The 22,117-nt window shown below is 51.4% G+C and overlaps 3 protein-coding genes across 4 annotated transcripts; 2 read left to right on the top strand and 1 right to left on the bottom strand.

Moving 5' to 3' along the window:
- Window positions 1–6,494: 6,494 nt before the first annotated feature.
- Window positions 6,495–7,507, top strand: LOC123190724 (auxin-responsive protein IAA33-like). The gene is made up of 2 exons (XM_044603433.1): window positions 6,495–7,082; window positions 7,177–7,507. The coding sequence occupies exons 1-2, from the start codon at window positions 6,670–6,672 to the stop codon at window positions 7,265–7,267; spliced, it is 504 nt and encodes a 167-aa protein (XP_044459368.1). The 5' UTR covers window positions 6,495–6,669; the 3' UTR covers window positions 7,268–7,507.
- A 6,649-nt stretch (window positions 7,508–14,156) lies between these two features.
- LOC123190723 (purple acid phosphatase 22) lies at window positions 14,157–18,490 on the top strand. 2 transcript variants are annotated; one of them, XM_044603432.1, is made up of 5 exons: window positions 14,157–14,313; window positions 14,443–14,880; window positions 17,037–17,903; window positions 17,998–18,086; window positions 18,185–18,490. In XM_044603432.1, the coding sequence occupies exons 2-5, from the start codon at window positions 14,473–14,475 to the stop codon at window positions 18,399–18,401; spliced, it is 1,581 nt and encodes a 526-aa protein (XP_044459367.1). In that variant the 5' UTR covers window positions 14,157–14,313; window positions 14,443–14,472; the 3' UTR covers window positions 18,402–18,490. The 2 variants fall into 2 exon arrangements, with proteins under 2 accessions (XP_044459367.1, XP_044459366.1); XM_044603431.1 differs by having other exon boundaries at window positions 14,211–14,880.
- Window positions 18,489–21,963, bottom strand: LOC123190725 (lipoate-protein ligase A). The gene is made up of 5 exons (XM_044603434.1): window positions 21,306–21,963; window positions 20,982–21,220; window positions 20,151–20,299; window positions 18,993–19,160; window positions 18,489–18,645 (listed from the first exon to the last, which is right to left on the bottom strand). Exons 1-5 carry the CDS (start codon window positions 21,488–21,490, stop codon window positions 18,559–18,561), a joined length of 828 nt encoding a protein of 275 aa, XP_044459369.1. The 5' UTR covers window positions 21,491–21,963; the 3' UTR covers window positions 18,489–18,558.
- Window positions 21,964–22,117: the final 154 nt, after the last annotated feature.

Genomic DNA, 22,117 nt, shown 5'->3' with positions numbered 1-22,117 from the left:
CAAGATCTATCGCCGTGTCACGTGAAAACGCATAGAATAATGGATTTAGCTACTCCCATGCGTGCGAGAGACACTTTGTGCATGCACCCCATGTCGCGCAAAAAAGAGAGGGCGCCTAGCTTGTTTTGTAAGAAAACGAGGCATTTCCTTTCAGACAACTCGGACACAACATCGATCATCTGGAAGATGCTAGTTTATCATTTCTAAAACCAGGGAGTCAGAGACCACCGCCGGCCTATCGTTGGGTGGGTGTGGACTCCATACGGAAGTAGGTAACTGCTGATAGTTACAAGCGGAGCTACACCCTGTATGGCATCTTGAATGCAGTCTGCAGACTCTCAAATCTCCCCCATATGTTCTTTGCGGGAATCCAGACATTTTTTGCCGTCCGGTGCTATCTGTAAATGTCCGGACACTTATCCAGAGATCCAAAGTTTTCCAAAGTAGAAGTAAAATTTGGAGGCTTTGGAAGAGTCCAAACATCCGTCTAGCCAACCAAAAGCCACCTTATCGGACATAGGACATCCTCTCTTTCTCCTCACCACGACATGCATATGCATAGAAGCACATCTAAAAGACATGATTGGATGACTGACTTCTATATCAGTATTCGTGGAAGAGTCCCCCGGTCCGTAAATAAATAGTGTGTCTGTTTTAGGAGTCAGCGTTGAAATTGCCTTTAGAGCATCTACAGTCAGGCGCCTTAAATCCGCTTCATACGGCCAGACAGGCCGCCCTCTCATTGTTCGGTCATCATTTTTTACCCGGGCGGCCCCCTCAAAAAGTCCTTCAATACCCGGGCTGATCGGTACCCCTCATAACCAGCCCAAATATGGGGTGGATATGGGGACGTCCGGGCACGCCCGTCACGTCGGACCTCACCCATGCTGGCCCACCCGACCTCACATATGTATTCCTCCACATCCGCTCTTCGAACCAAACCCTAGACACTTCACTCCACTCCCCTTCACTTCCCTCCGGCACCCAAACTCGTCTCCAACTCCTTCCGGCCGTCTCCGGCATGGTGGGCAGCGGATCCGAGTACTTCACCTCCAGATCCGTGGACCCCGAGCTCATCCCACACGGCCCTAAAGAGGAGATGGCTGTCCGGCTTGCGCTCTGACACGCCCGGGAGGAGGCACATGCACGACAGCGCTCGGACTCCTTCCGTCGAAAATCCATTGCCTCCGCCCAAATGGCGCATGGATCCGACACTAGGCCAGCCATAGCTGCCTCGCCGGAGGCCGTGCGGTCCATCAGGCGTCTAAATGCGTTGGCGGGCGCGCAACCCCTTCGTTGGCGCGCCGAGCATCGGGGCATGCCATGGGCCTCGTCTGACGTGAACATGGCACGGCGTGCCTGCCGGGCCAGGCACCGGGCGTGGGAAGCGGTGGCAGCCCTCGCGGCGGTGGACGTCGGCGAGGCGGAGTCGCATTCTCCGGCGCCCCATATGGCGCGTCAGTCCGGGCGCCGCAACCGCATCGTGGTGGACGTCGGCGGCTCGTCTCAGGATGGGTCCGTCATCGATCTGATGTCCACCGGCAACCAACGGGTTCCGGGCTCCGACGAGGAAGAATAGGGCATGGGAGACGGTGGCGCCTTGAGTCCCGTGAGCCAGCTCGTCTCCCAGGCCCTACTCTACCTTGCCGGCGACCGGACCAACACTCTGAGGAGCGCAGCCTGCCGCCGGACATGGCCACGGCGGAGCCGGGCGAGTGGGGAGCGGAACCGGACGAAACTCCGCTCAAAGATCGTTGTGTTGCATGTAATAATATGGATTTGAGGGTTCTAATTTGAGGTATCCAGATGTGGAATGCATTTCTTGATGCGTGACCGGTCACTGTTTGCGGATGTGCGCCCGCGGATGTTTGAGGGGTCGGATTTGCCATGTCCGGCTGCATGTAGAAATCAAATATTGTTCCCACAAAAATAATGAAGCACTGTGTATATATAGTAAATCAACAGAGGTACTGTACCGACGGACGAGTGCGGCCGGCCCGTTGAGATGGGTTTGCAAGCCACGACTTGGGAGAAAACGACACACAATGTACGTACGTACTGCCCAACGGCCATCGCGAAAGACACGGGCCCTCCTCTAGACGCCTCTCCGACTCTGCGGAACAAAGTTGCCGGCGCACTGCAGTCCCGGCAGTGCGCGTACAGGCATACTGTGCATGACCTAGATCTGTACGCTCAGCACTCCGGTCCCGGCAGTGCGGCATGCATGCAGGCACGCTCCCTCGCTCGCTCGGGGAATTCATACTACAGCCTTTTCTTTTCTTTGGGAAATCCAGACACAACATCGATCATGCACCCGGTTGCAGTTGGAACGGATGTCAATTTCTAAATAAGAGACCACCGCCTAGCTAGAGTGCTGCTATGCAGACGATACATGTTGGACGATAGTGCAAATCAAACCATCCATGCAAAAAACTAGGTGCAACACAACCACTCGATTAAACATATCGTGCGTGAATCGTTCAGCAGTATCGTGCGTGATCCGTGGACTCCAACATGTATCGTCTGCATAGCAGCACTCGCCTAGCTATCGCCTAGATGTCAATTTCTAAATCCAGACACAACATCGACCATCAAAGAATCCAACAACGGGGACACCAGGAGCGCACAAAACGACGCCTTCAATAATGATATCGAAGCCATGGCGCCATCGTCGTCTGATCCGAAGAATCAGACCCAGGGCTTTCCCTGGTGCTCCAAGAGGGGCGTAGAGAGAGGCCATGGCAACTCCTAACGCCTCCAAGGAGGGGACGGCACAAACCAGAGTCGTTGCTGTCAGCATCGGCAAGCCGAGCAGAGATTTCTCCGTGGCCTAGCTCTGGACAATTTTATAGCCGTCGGATCACGAACTGGGAATCGGATGTCAAGATGTGGGTCGAACACTGCCACCGCAAGAAGGGAAGCCGCGTCGAACACGCGAGCCTCAGATATGACAAAGGGGATGGAGCATCGAGGTGCTTGGGGTTGGGGAGGCGGCAGGGCGGGAAGGGACAACACAGGGGACGCGACGGCGGCAGGTGACACTGGCGATCCAGGAACTCGTAGGGGATTCCAGGCTCCCGAGGTCGAGGCCACCAGGAAATCGGCAAGCCAAAGAGGACCGAAGAAGACGTAACGTACACAGTGTCGGGCCGGTGCCGCTCAAGAAGGGACACCGACAAAACCATGGACACTGGAGAATGTAGGTCCAGGGCTGCCAGGGCCGGAGCCGCACCGACAAGGGGCCCACCGCAAGAGCACAAACACACAATGAACACTAGGTCGACGCCACCATGGGTCGCCACTGTTGGGGAGGTACCACTAGAAAACTCCCCAAGAGAACCACAACCCCCGAGCCATGGCCGCAGATTGAAAGAGGAAGAGCGTTGTCGTGGCGCCAACAAGGGCGCTCGACTCGGCCCAAGAGCCTCGCCCCCATCATCCTGGGATCCGACGCTGCCATCACCATGCGATGCTAACGGGAGTCAGATCTGGCGTTGGAGCACACGAGGGCCGAGGAAACTCACCGATGCCAGGCGTAGGAGCAGCCGAAGGCATGGGAAGGGGAAGCAGGGGTCGATGGAGTTGCGTCGACGTAGGGTGTAGCGAAAGCCGACGGACAGGGAGGAGGGGGCTGGAAGCCGAAGCCAGTCGAGGTGCACTGCCACCACCTTCTTGGGAGCCACACGGCTTCACCGCCACTCCTCCGGTGACGACGAGGAGATATTAGGGGAGGGGAGGGGAGGGGCTACGACCCGCAAGGGAAGGCGGCACTAGCTAGATATCAATTTCTAAATCAGAGTTCACGCGGTTAGTTTTTCTATCTTCAAATTATGTACATACCTAACTAAAGATGTGGTAAATCAAGAGACGTACGTCCCATTGAGATTGGTTTGCAATTGCGAGAAAACGACGACACTTAAGAGCATCTGCAGTTGGGCATCTCAAACCGGTCTCAAACACCAAGGCGAGCAGACCCTTCACTGTGCGGTCAAAAAAGGACCCACCCTGACGCCTCAAACCGGCCTCAAATGCTTGGGCTATCCGGCATCCCTCATATCTAGCCCAAAAGTACGATAGACATGTGGCGTCCTGGGCACGCCCTGGTTTGTCCGTCACGACGGCTTGGCACACCCCTGCCCCCATAAATATCCCCATTCGGAGAACCCTTGACTGGAGTCAATTCGTCAGCCTACTCCACTCCCTCTTGTGTCCACTCCACACCCCGAGTCCCCTGCAGTGGCGGAGCTAGACAGAATTTGTCGTGGGGGCAAGACAAAATATGATTGTTTTAAGTGTCAAAGGCTAAAAATCCTCATCTAGGCCATCCAACAAAAAGAAAAATCTCCAGATATTTGTTTATAGCTGGGGGCAATGGCCTCCTCGGTCTAACACATAGCTCTGATGAAGTGGAAAAACAACTTCACAATTTTTTAATAGAAGCGTCACCATTTGTTTAGATATCGAATATAGTATCTATGGGGAGTAGAGATGGGTTGTATTAGGTTTGGCTGAAGTCTGAATTATATGCCGTTCGGATGAAATCTAGTCTTCTACCACCTTCATACCATAATGTAGTGTGTCCGCGTTTTTCGAGATCTAAATTTGACTGTAAATTTAACAAACGAGACCGATTGCGGCGGAGAAAAAATTATATCACTGAATTCATATCAAAGATACGAATTCAATGATATACTTTTTGTGGCGTATAACTCATATTTTGTTTGTAAAATTAAGGATCAAAATTAGAAGAAAAAAAATGTATGAAGTGATGTTGTATAAAAAAACGAAGAGAGTAATTGTGAACGGAGGGAGTACCAGATAGCAAAATAAGCCAATGGGTGGTGTCTTCAGTGATCCAAGGCCCTCTTCGATGTCTGTTCCTAGTTTGTTGATCTACGTAGATTACTGGACATGAAGACTGAATATGAGGTACATGACTGCGGACGCAGGTGTTTGAAGAACCGGGTCAGCAATATACTGTTGAAGATGCTCTAAGGCCGGCCAACACGTACATACCTACAAACAGCGGAAGAAGGGCCATAGATCACCGAAGACACGGCCCCTCGGCTCGATCGTCGTCTTCCTCCCGATGCTTGCGCGGAACAAATTAAGCTGTCTCCGCACACTGCACGCAGGCGTACGTGCACGCGCACTGTGCGTACTCGGCACTGCCTGTGTACACTGCAGCCCCGGCAAGGCGGCATGCAGGCACGCCGCTCGCCGGATCCGATCCATCATCCATGCATGCAGTGCAGGGACGTACGTACCACTCATCATTCCTCCTCCTACGTCTACATGCGTCCATGTCCACATGCACAGGCATAAATGATGAAACCGAGCAGCTATGGCTTAGCTCCTGCCCCCTGCTACCCGTGAACAGCACCTCGTCGTCCCGGGCGGACAAAAAAGCTCAAGGCAGAGGAACACGCGCGTCAGGCTCCATTATTACCCCGCACTGTTCCACCAAACAAAGATCACGTACGTACTACGCATATGCATGCAACAGAATCACTCCGCTTAACTGTCGATGCGCACTAATAGCATCGTCCACCATCCATCCATCTAGCTGCCGTTCTGCCCCGTCATTAAGCCGGGTTTTACTACTCACACATGCTTCCATATCACACCCAAAAAAAACATGCTTCCATATCACATTATCACACATGCATGCCCCGGCACGTACGTACCGGCCGGGCGCCGGAGCGAGAGATCACGAGCAATCAATCAACCAACCAACGAACGCGGCCACTACGATACGGCCGGGGGCACGCGACCACGTACCATACGGGGGTAGTGGTGTCATGGCACGGCGGGCGCCGTGCATGGCGGCGAGATGCATGGCAGCAGCAGGACCGAGCGACCGGCGGAGGGTCAAACGCCGAGCAGGCCGATCGGCAACCACGTCGCTTCTCACGGATCGTGAGAACAAACCCCCGCGTCCGCCGCCCCCACTATTCAACCCTCGCGTGCACGCGCGCGCGGCCGGGCTCCGCTCCCCGGGCGAGCACACGACCATCTATGCCCAGCAACAGCACCAAGCTGTGCCCGATCTGCGCCTTGTTTATGTCTCCGTGCCTCGGGTTGCTCCGCAAGATAACGATGTGTATATATATGTGTGTTTGTGTGTACCGTCGTCGCTCTCCTTTTCTCACCTCGCAAGCAACCCCACTGGCACTTTGGCGATTTCATAAGCTGTTAGGAGGATTTCCATGTCAGCTCTTTCCATGGGTTTCGCTGTTTGTACCAGTTGCCCTTCATCATGCATGGTACGTATCAGAGTTAACTAACACGTGTAGAACTGGTGCTTCTGAGAACGTGTGGCGCCAAATGCTTGCACGAGCTATTCTACTAGAGGTTCTAGGAATTTGTTAGGCATGGTCGCACAAAGTCGTACGTGAAAGCGTTTTTACGTGTAGGAATATTTCGGTGAATTGTTAAATGGAGGAAGTTGCAACCCTAGCTAGTAGCTAGAGCTCAGTCTCAGTCCCATCATCCATCCATCGCCGGCTTGGCCGCCTATAAATCCTCCCGCACTTCGCCGCAAAAGAACACAACTGACAATCAAGACCAGTCCACTAAACCCCACACGCAACCGCCCACCACAAACCCCGGCCGCCGGCCGGCCCGCGAGTTCGACCGAGTCCAACGAAGATCAGTTCCGTTCCGGCCATGATGAGCGGCGGCGGCAGTGGCAGCGGCAGCGGCAGCGGCGCGGGGCCGAGCAGCTCCAGCTTCGAGCGGCACGCCAAGCGGCGGCCCCCGGCGACGCCGGCGTCGGACCAGCAGCGGAAGCTGCTGCGGCTGTCGATGCAGCAAGGGCAAGGGGAGGAGGACGCGCTGGCGGCGGGCGTGGTGCCGCCGGTCACCGTGGTCCTGGACGGGCGCTGCATCTGCCACCGCATCCACCTCAGCGGCCACACCGGGTACCGCAGCTTCGCGGGCGCCCTCCGCCGCATGTTCGTGGACGACGCGGCCGAGGGCGACGACGACGGGCTCGACCTCTCCAATGCCGTCCCCGGGCACGTCGTGGCGTACGAGGACATGGAGGACGACCTCCTCCTCGCCGGCGACCTCAACTGGAAGTAAGTAATCCTCACACTTGACCACCGGTTCACTTGTGACATTGATTTCCTTACCGAATTCTCGTGTCGTTGGTTTTTGCCCGTTGTGTCGCAGGGACTTCTGCCGTGTGGCGAAGAGGATCCGGATCATCCCGGCCAAGTCGACGACCCGAAGGATCAAGCAATGCGGGGGCGCGGTGAACTAGCTAGCCAGCCACGCCCGGTGAACCACAGGTGTAATTAAGCCATACCTCTGCAGCTCCACTCCGCTCTCAGCTCAGCCCAGCTCAACTCCGGCGAAAAAAAGATCAAGCCCGGCCGGCCCGTCGTCAACATCTGCCTAAAAATCAGTCGAAATCCTCGATCCAACCTTTTTCCATTTTTCGCTGCATCAAAAGTTCAATGTCGCATCTCACAATGAAAAGAAAAAAGAGAGATCAATTTTCTGTTGGTGCGAGAGACAAGAAAGCTAGCTAGCATAGGATGCGTGTCGTCCGATGCCCAGTGTCGCTAACCGGAGCACTGTGCCGGCGTCAAATCGCCGATCCGACCCAGCACGCACGGCACGTCGCTCTCGACGTGACTCAGCGACCGCGCCCCCTCGCCGTGTGTTTTTATCGCGAAAGCTCAGCCCGGGCGGTTGGGATCTCCCTTTTGAGCGCCACGTCGTTGAAGTGCGAACAGTGATGCGGATGCGCGTAGCCGTCGCCGGGCACGTTACGTGCGCCGAGGCGCGATCGGACGTACGTGGAGCTGGCGGCCGGCCGGGACGGAATGTCGTGCGCCCGTGCGCGCGGTTCACCGCCGGATCGATGGATCGGCACGTACGCCACTCCACGTGTGGGTGGGAGCACGTACGCTACGTACGATTACTACGGCGTCGGCGTCGCTCGTAATGAGCGCTGCTGCCTGTTCAATTACTGCGGCGGCGACGACGGCGACGTCGATCGTGGCCGGGCGGCCGGGAGTGTGACACAACGAGCCGCGGACGCGCACGCGCACAGTTGATTGGAGACTTGATGGCCATGGATCGCCGAGGCAGCATGACTGTCATCCACACTCCACAGCATGGAAATTGGTAGACCAGATCGACCACCCTGCTGGCACCATTATTGCTTCCCGGTAAAACGGGCGGAGATCGGTGGTGTGCGTTGCGTGCATGCCCTTGGATCAACGATCATGTGGGGAATCATGTCTCAGTTCTTGTCGCGTGTGTGTGCGTGCGTGATGGCTCTGATCTGTTTTTTCAACATAGTAGCTCCATCTCATAATATAAGAGCGTTTTTAACACTAGTATAGTGTCAAAAGCTCTCTTGTATTATGGGACGAATGGAGTATATTTTTACACCCATGATACAAATCCGCTGGTTGCACAAAATAAGAAGGGGAGCGTCTACTCTCGAGAAAAGAAGAAGGGCAACGTATTTGTTTTTTGTATGCAAAACGTTCGTTTTCATTGATTCCAGTTATAAAAACTAACTACCCGAAAAAGAAATGTCGGTAATAAAAACTATAGAAGACCAAACTTGTGCGATTTGAAATTACCCTGTGACAACCTAAAAATCGCTCACAACAACGTGGGTGGCACACCCCTTGGAAGGCGAGCTGTCGAACCAATGTTTCATTGTCGTATTAGGGAAGAAGACCAGAGCACAAGTTTGCTGTAGTGAGGAAACAACATGATAGAGGTGGTGTGTATTGGTTTAGTCGAGATGCTGGTGCTAGCCTTCCCCTCCGTGGATAAGCCAAACTCTCCTCTCTAGGCTTCGTCGGCAAGCATGTAAATTCGTCTCCCTTCTATCTGTAGCTTGGCGACCGGTGACGGGTGGGAAATCCCGATGCCTGCACTTTGGGAACTAGTTTAGGTTAGGTTTTCTTTAGTCCGAGCAAGTGCGGGCTCGGACGGATGTTGATGCTTCTTCACCGAGTTTGTCTTTAGCGCTCTGATCCTCCTTGAGTTCGTCCATCTGGATATGGTTGATGGAGCTCCAGCGTAGATTGTTATCGTCTACTTGGGGCAGCGAGGCTAGGGTTTCTAGTCATGCATGTGCGACGATGAGATTTAGTGCCAGTTGCTTCAAATTTATGCAAGGGTGCAAAGACGACTGCAGCTACGGGTCACTGGTTCTTAGGATACGTGCACAAAGACTTCCCGGTTGTTATCGACAACGTCAAGCCGACTCCTGTAGAGGAGCGGCGATAGCGGCTCGTTCTGGTGGCGGTGGTGGCCGCTCGGTCGTATAATGGTCTCGCTGTAATTTTTATTATATTTGAGGTGCTTTGTATTTTATCCGTAACTTGATATAAGATGTTTTTTTGACACAAAAGAGTAAATTTAATGAACTTCTATAATAATTTTGGATCTTTTTAATAAACAAAATGTTGGAGCTTGCAAGCGTAGGATCACAAATGTGATAAACCCGTTGATTAGATGGGCTAGCTGCTCGATGAGCCCGTCGCAGTCTTGTGCGTACCTTGACCGGTGTATATTCTGGATACCACACACGGACGAAGAGATCGAACAGGACCTATCTGTCAGCCAGTCAGTCACAAGCAGGGGGTGTGAAGTCGCCGTCCAATCCCTGCATGCACGGGCGGACGACGGGGCAGTCGGCATCACGCGGCGTGCTGGGCGATCTGACTTTCCCCTCGGACTCGGGGCGGCAGCTAGCGGGCGACGAAAAAGAAGCGCGCGCACGTACGGCGTACCGGCTGACGAACATGCTTGGGGTTGAGACTCGGAGGAGCCATGACGCCACGAGAGTGACAGAGGACTGCGACCGTGGATCCGGCCGTGAACACGACGACCAAACGTCGATGAAATCCATACGTCTTTCGGATCCCCAGAGTCAACAATGTCTGGGTCGGCAGAGGGTGAGGTCACTCTGATTCGGATGCGGCACTAGAGGGTACGTATATTTCTTCGCAATCTTCACTTTTCCTTCCGGTAATGGACCATGGATCCATCCACCTAATGCGTTTTTCTTTTAAAAAAATACTCCCTCCGGTCCAAACTAATTGACGCAGGCGTGCCAACCAAGCATGTTCCCAGAGTCTTGAATCACCAACTTTCACCAGGCAACAGCCTAATCAAGGCTGCCAAAAATATTGGAATTACAATTTCCGATTGATTGATTGATTGATTTGTCTACATCACGTGACAGCAGTGAGTGTCGCCTAAACTCTAAGCTAGAGTTCATCATGCGGCATAAAAATCGCCATATGTCACAAAAACAAGCAGTTATCTTCATCACCGTGGCCATCCGTGAACCCTCTGTGCTGTGGGGGACTCTTTGGAGATGATGTCTTGTAAGTCTTGCGGCGATAGCACCTTCGTAGAAGGCATCGTGGTCGGACAGCGCTGTTTCTAGCTCTGTGTGTTGGACCGTAAAGTGGTCTCCAAGGGCCGCGGTTATCCCCTCGGTCAAGACTGACCGTGATGGCATGTACCCGTACGCGGCACGGGAAATCTGTGTGGTTTCTCACCTGAAAAATAAGTTATGCATTTAGTTTGGAGATGGCCATTACTGAACGAGTGACACTGTTTCTGACTTTCTAAAATCAACACCTATTTTCATTAGAACAGAAATTTCCCAGATCAGCCCGTCATCACAAAAGTAATAACAATGCCATCATACATATGCAAGACTGGGATTTACTCAACGGTCATTCTACCACTTGGGGATCAAAGCTAACCGGCCAGGGTTTCGACAGAAATAAGCCGATTCCTGCGGAGAAATGTTGTTTGCTGGCACTAAATTTTGCATGGTGTTTTGACTTTTGAGCAATGCCAGACCTGCCGCCAAAAGGTGGTGGTAAACAAGTATGAACTACTCAACTCAGTGCTTTCAGCTACATGATTGCCAGATGGCTAAATAATTGAACCATTTGCAGAAAAAGCAGGAAAATCAAAGAAAGCTGAAGTGGGTGGTAGGAATGCTAGAGCAGAGAGCAAATGTAGTCTTTCGTGCAGTCCAAGACTGGCGTTTTGGTGTGCTCCGGATAGGGTGAAGATTTGAAGAAAGTCAACATGTGCGAAGACCCTGTTGGAGCAGCTCCTCTTGGTTATTTGCGGTCTTAGATGGCTGTGCTCAATGTCATGGCTGGTTAAAAATGTGCTTTGCTTTTCACTCTTTCTGTGGCTTGTTAGTTGGTTGACTGTATTAGTATAAGCAGCGTCTCAAACATTGCTTTTTGTCTTCCTGGGCATCCGCTGATGGTGATCTGAAGTCCCAAGTGGATTTCATTCCATGTTCAGCTTGTAGCTGGTTAGATGCTCTAGGATATCTAGTGAGTGCTGTCTTTTGTTTTCTGTTTAGTACTACTTCCTCCGTTCCTAAATATTTGTCTTTCTACAGATTTTAACAAGTGACTACATACGGAGCGAAATGAGTGAATCTAGACTCTAAAATATGTCTATATACATCCGTATGTGGTAATCTATATGAAATCTCTAAAAAGACAAATATTTAGGAAGGAGGGAGTAGTTGAAAGACTTGGTGGTTTCTGACAAATGAAATCGGATGGAAAACCCTCTTTTCAAAAAATAAAATGTCATATGTGATTCCATGGATTAGTTTTAATCAATCTATGTAAAGTCGCAGACTACATGGATCAGTTTAGTAGATTCCAGATTTGGGATGCAACTAGTCAAAATTCAAAACATGCCCACTGGGATACCCTGAGACATTTCGAGACCTTAATACAAACAATAAAATAAAATATAGAGGAAAAAGAAGATGAAAGATTGAGTAAGTTCAGTACAGGAATTCAAGAATAGTGAGTGCACACCGCTATAATAATGGTAGACGCAATTGGGGCAGCACGTAATTTGCTTGAGCAACCTAAGTGATGCAAATTTGCATCACTTGGTGCCCTATTTTGCATTACGGAGAAAACTCAAGTAATTTATTTTTGCATCTACTCATCCGTTGAAGCATCATTTTTGTGTCTTCATGACGTAAAAAATCAGTTATTTTTACATCTACTACATCCTCTATAGAGATGATTTTAGCTTGGCTTGCTTGTTAAATCTCTCCTCTCTTTCCTCCTTGACACGAAAAGTGTTCCACTCGTTTTTGTAATTTCAGTGTCTTGGTTTGGGCTGTGTGTGATGGCGGCAGTGCCCTCGATATGCGAAGGACCTCAGCCCCCCAACGTCTTTGAGGTACATGATCTCGAAGCACAGACTAGTTCTAGAAGTAAAACTAACCATTGCAATTCTCCAAACTTCTTCGACCAAAGTCTTAAACTGGATTAAGTGGCTAGATTGCTTGCCACCTCGAGTATTTGACAAAAAACTATCACATTTCACGTCATCATCTTACTGAACTACCACATTCAAAAAAGTGACTGAAAACTTCAGTTTAGTACTAATTTTATGACAAAAAACTACCACTTCATAAAATAGCCATTTTAGACGATTTAAACACGTTTATGACAGAAGGGGCCCGTTTGTCAGGGCTGACGTGGCGGAAATCGTCAACTCCGTTTATTTTGACTGTCATGTTGACCGTTATGACGGGTGAGGCCCACATGTCATTCTTCTTCCTCCTCCTCTTTCCATGTCTGACATTTTAACAAACACTTCATGTGCATCATTCGAGCACGCATGTGGTCGGGCAGGGCGTCGCCGCTCCTCCGCCGTCGCATCCACCCAGCCCGTTGCCGGAGTGGTCCGTCCATAACAAAGACCTCCTCCTCCGCGCGAAAGAAGCCGGCTTCGGCGCCCTCAGGCCAGTGCTCGCCTACGCCGCCCATGGGCACCTCCTATCCTATGCTCCGCGCCCTCCTCCTCCTCGTCTTCTTCTCGACGGCCGGCGTCCACAACGCGTCCACCTCTGGCGTCGCGCCCTGCCGATGAACCTCGGGTGGAGCGCGCGACGTGGCAAGAGGCCTGGCATACCTCCACGACAAGAAGTGCATGCACGACAACGTGAGGGCCAGCAACATCCTCCTGGACGCGGACATGGAGCCGCTGCTGGCCGACCTGGGCATCCACCGGCTGGTCCACGGCACCGGGGACAGAAGGATGAAGCCGGCGGGGCAGTTCGGGAGCAAGCGGTCTGCCAAGAGCCTGCCGGACCTGTTGCCGCCGCCGCCCAAAGCAGGAGGAGGGGCGAGCCCGTTGGCCGGCGCCGGGCCTTCCTCCTCCGCCGAGGCAGCCGCACACTACCAGGCACCGAGGCGGCCAAGAACCCGACGAAGCCGAGCGCCGAGTGGGACATGTACTCGTTCGGCATGGTGCTGCTGGAGCTGGTGGCCGAGCGCGCGCTGACGAGCGTGGAGCTCTGCCAGTGGGCGGCGGGGGAGGACAAGGGGCACAGACGTTCCTGCTGGCCGACGCGGCATTGCGGGGGGAGATGGAGGGCAGGGAGGAGACACTGGCGAGCTGCCTGAGGCTGGGGTTCGCGTGCCGCGCCGCGGATCCCGTCTCCTTCCTCCAACTAGGCTACTCCTGCCGCTCCGCGCACGGCGTGCCAGAGCTTGCGGCGCTCGCGACCAGGCTCGCGGCGGCCAACGCCACGGCGCTAGCAAAGCTTGCAGACAAGGCCACCGGCGACACGGTAGGGCGAGCTCCGTGTCCTTGACAGCGTGCCCATGCTCTGTTTCACCACGCGGGTACGAACACCAAGTGTTTGTTGAAATGCCTGAGAGAGAAAGAGGATGAGGAAGAAAAAGGCAGATGCTGACATGTGGGACCCACCTGTAGTAACGGTCAATCTAACTGTCGAAATAAACAAAGTTGACTTTTCCGCCACGTCAGCTCTGACACGCGGGTCCCGCATATCATAAACAGGTTTAAAATCATAAAAACGGTCGTCAACTCAACTTGGTAGTTTTTTGTCATAAAATTAATATTAATCTGGTGTAAATTGGGACGATGACGTGAAATGTGATAGTTTTTTGTCAAATACTCTGCCACCTCACATCCATGGTTTCAGCCTCCCAAACCGCATCTAGTAATATCCTCATGTCCGCATCGAGTCATCAACCTCCAACCCTTCAGCAGCTGATGTGTTGCTTTCAGCTCCCATCCAAACAGAGACATTTGCTGCGACAGAGGCTCAAACAAATGCAGAAATGAACACGAACATAGAAAAAGAAAATTCTGCAGCAATGCCAGCCCCAACCTGCCTATCTCCTCCCTCCCTCCCCCTCCACCACACCGCCATCGCCACCGCCATCGCCAGCACGAGCCTCCTCTCCGGTGGCCGCCGCCACCGTCGCAGCCGCCCACGGCACATGTCAGGTACCGCAGTCGCATCTCCCTCCGGATAGACTCCCACCCGATACCTACTCGGCCCACAACACATGCCCACCAATAAGTCTTCGTCTCATAATACTGTTAACATAATGGCGTGCGATGACACCCTACCAGGTCTCGTGCTACTTAAAGCCAAGGCCGGCGATGTCGACGGCCATGTCGACGGAGGGGACGAGCGCCTCCTGGCTACGCGGCGACACGCGTAAGAAGCCGACCGCCTTTCTGCTCCGCGCGCTGCTCTTCATCTGCGTGGCATTCCGCGTAGCCGCGGCGCTCATCCGCGTTTTGTACCACGTCGCCGCCGGCAGCGTCCTCGGCGTGGCCAGGGTCCTCTTCGCGGCGGCGAACGAGCGGTGCCTGCGGGGCATGGACCGGGCGGCGCTCGGGTGCGGGGGCTTCCTCGCGGATGCCATGGCCAACTCGTGGAGGGTGCTCATGCAGGGGCTCGCGTCGCTCATGTTCCTCTGCGCGCGCGCCGATGAGTACGTCCGGCAGCCGCCGAGCCCGCTCGTGCTCACGGCCCACGACAAGCCGGCGGCTCATCCTCAGCAGGTACGCGGGAGTTTTTACTCTCAACAACTATCAAGAGCCCGCTTGCTTCTTGTTCATTTTGCCGCACAAAGATGCTGGCAGCTGATTTATCAGAATTTTTCAAACGATAATTCTGAAGCGTTCTGGCTTGGTCAACTCTGTTTTATCCCCCAATCCTCTGCTTTTTGTTTATATATAGACAGGTAATCCCTTTTTTTGGCGAAAAGTATAGACAGATAATCCCTAGACAATGGATAACAATGACATTGCTTGTAGCAACTCAATCTGAGGTTAATTTCTTTATTCCTTTTTTTTTGCGGGTAATATGAGGTTGATTGCAGCTACCTCAGATTGAGTTGCTACAAGTCCGCGGGCGGATGTCATCCAATCGTAGTATACAATTTAGTTAGAAAAGTAGATGGTACAGAAATATAATTTAGGACCTCTGGGCCTAAAAGTAGATGCAAAGAAAAATTTAACACTGAATAAAATTTGTCTTGATAACTTGGGCAGGACAGGACCCAAATGCTTTTTGGTACAAAGTATAAACAAATGGTCCATGTTGTTTTGGTCGACATGGGCTGAGCTTGCCGACTGCTGCACAAGTGGTCCTTGGGTTCCGAAGCTGCCAAGTACTCCTAAGACTAGCTACAGTGGGAGTAACTTCAGCAGTAACATCGAGTCCAACTCAACAAATTTGCTTATGTGGCATTGAGTTAATGAGGAGAGAGGTAGTTGTAGTAACTTAGCTAGTTACTGTAACATCACATGTTCCAATGCAATATGAGTCTATAACTTAATAAATGAATCTTTGCATGTTACCACACTTAAGTTACTACTCACTATGAAGATAATAATATAGTCTAGAGATATGTGTATGTTACTAGTGTATATTACTCTCCATCGTGGCTAGTCTAATCTAAACCAGCGCCAAGCCTTCTAAATCGGCCAAATCTCTTTCAGCTGCTTAGAGTGCTAGGACGTCTAAATCGGCCAAACTACACCCCACCCCACTACCACCCCCAATAGCATTATTAGGTTGCTCACAGTGAAAAGCATTATATGTTACTGTATAGTATAATATCTTAGATGCCTTATCTATTTATCTATTGTCATTCGTGACAGGTGACACACGTCAGCGTTGTAGCATGGATGATAGCATGGTGTAGCATGAGGAGCAATGAGTGTACAATGTCAATGCTATAGTGCGATAGAACACGCTTTTTTATTAGTGGACTTTAAGGCCGATGTTATTTTGCTATAACGAGTTATTTTTTCACTGATATTAGTGCTTATTATGATACTCAACACACTCCCCACCCCCCTCTCTCTACATTTAATTATACGTCGTCTCATCAATATTGCCTAGTTGGCATGCATAATAATTTCTTGTATGCTCCCATTATGAGCAGCCTCAGAAACATTTTTGAAGTTCATCTTTGCTGCTCCCCTGGTTGTCTGTCCTTGCAAGGGCAAAGTTCTGTTGTGGAGTTCATTCCTATGGAAGAAGATGGCGTTACAAAATAGTGCAATTCATCCATAGATACTTTTTGAGTTACAAAAGTTGCATGTAGGGGTTATTTGACGACCCACAGCCCGTATAACGGTAGCACCTGGGCATTCAGTAGCTCTAGATATTCTCCTAGTGCCTACCAGGAGGGGAGTGAATCGTCGACTATAGTTGCGACAAAATTGAGATGGGAAGGCAACGCGGATTTTAGGAGACATCAAAACATATTTTATCACGAGACTTTACAAAAACATGTAGTATGCATCTTTACTTATGTTTTTTTGGAGACTTTCAAATTTTGATTTTTTTAGGAAAACTGGGCTCCTAGAGCCTAAGTTCCAATAGCAAAAAACTGTTGTCTGCTGACACCTCAATAAAGGAAAAAAATTCTATGAGACCAGGTCTCACGCGAGACTCATCCTGATGGATGACACGTGACATTCACAAATCACAAAGCATATACCCCATCCATCAGGGCGGGTCTCACCTGCTAACCGTGAGACCTGGTCTCGTATAATTTTTTTCCATATTTTCCTAGACTTGCCCGTATGTCATAGTTTTTTTTTATCCTAGTGTTCATACAGTTCTTTGTTTTAGGGAGTGTTGATACAATTCTTTTATATAACTGTGTTTACTTTTCTCGGCATTTTCACATGCTACCCGTTAGGTGCACATTTCAACTGTGGGAAGGGACAAGATGAGGATTTCATGGGTCACTGACGACCGGAGCACGCCGTCGGTGGTGGAGTACGGCGAATCCCGGGGTAACTACACCGCGTCGGCGACGGGCGACCACGCGACGTACAAATACTTCTTCTACGAGTCCGGCGCGATCCACCACGTGACGATCGGCCCGCTGGCGCCCGGCACGACCTACCACTACCGGTGCGGCAAGGCCGGCGACGAGCTCACCCTCCGGACCCCTCCGGCGTCGCTCCCGCTCGAGCTCGTCGTCATCGGCGACCTGGGCCAGACCCGGTGGACGGCGTCGACGCTGGCGCACATCGGCGACGCGGACTACGACATGCTGCTGCTCCCGGGCGACCTGTCGTACGCGGACACGCAGCAGCCGCTGTGGGACTCGTTCGGGCGGCTGGTGCAGCCGCTGGCGAGCGCGCGGCCGTGGATGGTGACGGAGGGCAACCACGAGGCGGAGGCGCTCCCCGTCGTCGGCTTCGCGCCCTTCGTCGCCTACAACGCGCGGTGGCGCATGCCGCACGAGGAGAGCGGCTCCGCCTCCAACCTCTACTACTCCTTCGACGCGGCCGGCGGCGCGGCGCACGTCGTGATGCTGGGCTCCTACGCCGAGTTCGAGGAGGGGTCGGCGCAGCGCGCGTGGCTGGAGCGGGACCTCGCCGGCGTGGACCGGCGGAGGACGCCGTGGCTGCTGGTGCTGCTGCACGCGCCGTGGTACAACACCAACCAGGCCCACCAGGGGGAGGGCGAGGCGATGCGCGCCGCCATGGAGAGCCTCCTCTACGAGGCCCGCGTCGACGTCGTCTTCTCCGGCCACGTCCACGCCTACGAGCGATTCGTAAGCTATAGTCTTCTTACAGCTGATCATCTCGTTGCGTTCCGACATTCTTGCTCCATCAATCGACTAATTTTCTGGCTGGTCGATGAAACAGACGAGGGTCTATGACAACGAGGCCGACGGCCGGGGCCCGATGTACATAACCATCGGCGACGGCGGCAACAGAGAAGGGCTTGCTCTCAAGTACGCGATCGATCGATCGATCTCTCTCACTGTTGCTGTTGCGGATTTCCTTGGTCTTTTGTTAGATTTTGAAGCTCGATTCTTGTTTTTGTGTTAAGGTTCCTGGAGGATCACAAGTCGGCGCACCTGTCGGTGTTCCAGGAGGCGAGCTTTGGGCACGGCCGGCTGAGGCTCGTCGACGAGACGAGCGCCGTCTGGACGTGGCACCGCAACGACGACGAATACGCCACCGTCCGCGACGAGGTCTGGTTGGAGAGCTTGGCTAGTCCAAAGCTATCCATGGCAGCCGTCGGTCGTCAGGACGAGGAGTTGTAGAATGTTGCAGATCAGTAAACACCCCACTGTTGGGGCCGCTGGGAAATCAAACTCTTTAATTGGGTCATAAGACAACACTTTCACTAGTACAGAATGATGCTCACAGTTCGTTCGAAACACGCGTGTGATAAGTCGAGATAACACACACAATTGAAATTCAAGAACCGTGCGTGTTCATGGGCAAACTATCATGTTCAACAAATTGTGTGCGACGGTGCGTAGTATGTGGACCGCGTACAATGATCTGCAAGCAGTTTACCAAAGATAACTCATGTGCGGTAACTCATGACAGCGCAAATGGCCTGCCAACCAAGCATGTTCACAAAGCCTCGTCCGAATCCTATCACCGATTTTCACCAGGCAACAGCACCAAGGCTGCCAAAAATATTGGAACTACACCTTCTGACTAACTGATTTGTCAAAATCAAGTGAAAGCAGTGACTCCAAGTTGAGTACACCGTGTGGCATAAAAATTGCCATATGTCACAAAACACGCAGTGATCTTTATCACCGTGGCCATCCTTGAATTCTCTCTGCTGTGGGGGGCTCTTTGGAGGAGATGATGTCTTGCAAGTCCTGCGGCGATAGCACCTTCGTAGAAGGCATGAAGTCATCGTGGTCTTCGGGGAGCGCTGTTTCTAGCTCTGTGTGTTGGACCGTAAAGTGGTCTCCGAGGGCCGCGGTAATCCCTTCAGTGAAAACTGACCGTGATGGCATGTACTCGTTCATGCGGCACAGGAAATCTGAGTGGTCCCTCGCCTGAAAAATAAGAAAGGCTTTTAGTTTGGAGATCGCAATGACAGAATTCCAAAGGCTCGTAATGGTTGAAAGGCCTAGACTATCAACGTACTAAATGACAATGTTCCTGACTTTCTAAAATTAAAACCTATTTTCATAACAACAACACTTTCTCAGAAACAGCCCTATCACAAAATAACAACAATGCCGTTATACCTATGAAAGACTGGGATGTACTCAACAGTCATTGTGCCACTTAGGGATCAAACTAATCGGCCAGGGTTTCTACTTTCTAAAGAAATAAGCCCATTCCTTGGAAAAATGCTGCTTCTTGGCACTAAACTTTGCAGTGTTTTGTGCAGTGCCAGACCACTGCAGCCAATAACTGGTGGTAAACACATATATGCTACTCAACTCGGCGCTTTCGACTACATGATATTCTCAAGGATATGCACACAAATGCTTACACTGAATTCCTCGAATTATTCGCCCTTCAGGTGTCAATATCAATGAACAGTTAACTGCAATCTTGCTCATAAACTTTCCTATTCAGTCTTTCAGTGGAACTATCGCTCATATTTCCAAAATTGGAAGAGACCGAGCAGTTAACTCTGCTCCTGGGTAAACTGTGCCAAGGACCGCACAAAGTTTTATGAAATGTGTTTATTCTAAGATGAGTGCATCCACTGAAAGCAGAGTTTTTTTTTTCATTCGACGGAATTTAGTTGACAGTTCAGTGGTTTACATATCTTGTCATCCCAAGTGTTTAGAAAATAGTAAACCCAAGATAGCGACTGGACTGCTACTAATAGATCAACTTGTTTCCCATGTTTGGGGAAACATACCAACATTGACCAGCCTAAAATTTGGCAACATAACAAACAATAGAAGCTGATATGGACATACATAGCCAGAGTTAAGGTCTCTAAATTCATATTTTGTTTAGAAAGGTCAAAATTTAATACTTTGGTTGGTTCAAAGCAAAGCAAAATATCACAGAGATAACTGTACCTGGCGATATTCAGGAGCACGTTGTGGGTTTTTTAGATAACCCATATTTTTCACATCATAATCCCATAAGAATGATGTGTGGTGTACCCAACGATCTTTTGTTATGGACTGAGCATTTCCACCAAACTTTCGATGATCGAATGCATAGTCTGCGAAAAATAACCCACACATGAGTGTAGCCTTGGAAAGATATACATCACATGTACACTGCAAATTGGCATACCTGAAATATTCAATATATATGCCAGATCCAGGATCAACTTTTTACAACATAATTTCAAATTTGGAAAGAGATATGTTAAATAGAGGATAGTAGCTTCGGTCTACATTAAATCATTCCAGGAACCCTTACAACTTGCAAGGCGGTAAACAGAGCAAAACGCATTTACACATGACATTTCAGAGCAAGAATCAAATATTACAATGGGGATCAGAATTGCTGGTCGTGTGACATGCGAGTCCATGGTTTCACTTTAATCTATGCTATCTAAAGTTGCAGACTACAAGGATCAGTTTAGTAGATTCTAGATTTGCAACGATGCAGCAGGTCAAAATTCAAAACATGCCCGCTGGGAAACCCTTAGACATTTAGAGACCTTAATACAGTCAATAAAATAAAATACAGAGGAGAAAAAGGATGAACGGTCAAGTAAGATCGGTACAGGAATTCGAGAATAGCTAGTGCACACCACTATATAAATGGTCGCTGTAAATGCATATCAAAGCCTGACTAGGAACAATGATAGAATTTTCACTGATTAAAATAAAACAACTCCATGGTAAAATCAAACTGGCAAGTGGTGAAATAGCCAGTCTGCTAATTTGACATACCATTTTCCCGCAGATGAAATTCGCCGAATCCACGGAACACTTTACCATACAGCTGGCCTGTCCATGACATGATGTCGCGGGGAAACGGCTGCAACCCAGCGATGGCAGTCTTGTTGCATATGAAGGTGACGAAAACTGTCCCCTGATCAACAATGACGGTGCCACCCCCACTGAAACGCCTTACCACTGGCACATGATCTCGAAGCACAGGCCGTATCTCGACGAGCTCAGAGACCTTCCTGTTGGCACGAAAACCATATAAACAACCACACTACGCTCGCACGAATGAAAGGCAACTTACTGAAGACACCGAAAGGACATTACCCAGAGACACCCATGACAATGGTGGGAGGAGCCGTGCCATCATTGACGATGCACCAGTTATCGCTGGTGCGGCGCAGCAGCCTTTCCTCCAGGTGGAGCTGCTGCAGGATCGGTGCACCGCCCATGGTGACCAGCCTCATGAGTGGCTGCGCCACATTCCTCTCGATGACAGACCCGAACGTCATTCTCAACTCTGCTCGTTCGTCTCCCGGAGGCTAAGTGGGGAAGGCGTTTCAGAGGTGCATTCCCTCGAACACCTGGTGTGCGCCCGTCCGCTCCTTCGGATCGCTAGTTCAGTGGAGCGGCAGGGCTCCAGGTGTCACTGTACCAGCCGCGTCCTGGACTGAACCTGCTGACCAGTAGTCCGTCCCGGCGTTGGCAGGCGGCCGCCGCGGCTCTGCGCGGGGAGGAATGAGCGGAGGCGGCTGGGGTATGGGGGAGGCGGTTGGGGTATGGGGGAGACGGCTGGGACTAGGATCGGAACTAGGGGCAGGATCGGTGGCCGACGGCGCGAGATCGGGACTAGGGGCAGGGAGTGGGCGAGTGGCGGAGGCAGGGACCGGCCATGAGAAGGCGGAGGAGGACGGTGACTCTCTTTTGTCTAGGCAAACGACGGTGAGATGAGCGTCGTCGATAGGGAGATCTTCCCCCACTATTATTTTCACGTCGACCTTCTGAAGTCGTTCGTTCGGTTCTCCTTCTGATAATGGGCCGTGAGCCCAGATTAACGGCCCAACATAGAGCGGAACCTCAGTTATTCTCTTCCAGATTCTCAAAAAAAAAAAAAGTTCTTCCGTCCATCTATATTTCTA

The sequence above is a fragment of the Triticum aestivum genome, chromosome 2A (genome assembly GCF_018294505.1).
Source record: "Triticum aestivum cultivar Chinese Spring chromosome 2A, IWGSC CS RefSeq v2.1, whole genome shotgun sequence".
NCBI classification, from domain to species: domain Eukaryota; kingdom Viridiplantae; phylum Streptophyta; class Magnoliopsida; order Poales; family Poaceae; genus Triticum; species Triticum aestivum.
This window is presented reverse-complemented; position numbering and strand designations above follow the sequence as displayed.

Excerpts from the sequence above, each read along its gene's own strand:
- LOC123190724 (XM_044603433.1), top strand. The coding sequence starts at position 6,670 with ATGATGAGCGGCGGCGGCAGTGGCAGCGGCAGCGGCAGCGGCGCGGGG. Across the intron at positions 7,083-7,176 it reads GCCGGCGACCTCAACTGGAA|GGACTTCTGCCGTGTGGCGA; the intron begins GTAAGTAATCCT and ends GTTGTGTCGCAG.
- LOC123190723 (XM_044603431.1), top strand. The coding sequence starts at position 14,428 with ATGACACCCTACCAGGTCTCGTGCTACTTAAAGCCAAGGCCGGCGATG. Across the intron at positions 17,904-17,997 it reads TCCACGCCTACGAGCGATTC|ACGAGGGTCTATGACAACGA; the intron begins GTAAGCTATAGT and ends TCGATGAAACAG. Across the intron at positions 18,087-18,184 it reads AGAGAAGGGCTTGCTCTCAA|GTTCCTGGAGGATCACAAGT; the intron begins GTACGCGATCGA and ends TTTTGTGTTAAG.
- LOC123190725 (XM_044603434.1), bottom strand. The coding sequence starts at position 21,490 with ATGACGTTCGGGTCTGTCATCGAGAGGAATGTGGCGCAGCCACTCATG. Across the intron at positions 19,161-20,150 it reads GTGCTCCTGAATATCGCCAG|GCGAGGGACCACTCAGATTT; the intron begins GTACAGTTATCT and ends CTTATTTTTCAG. Across the intron at positions 18,646-18,992 it reads ACTTCATGCCTTCTACGAAG|ATCATTGTACGCGGTCCACA; the intron begins GTGCTATCGCCG and ends AACTGCTTGCAG.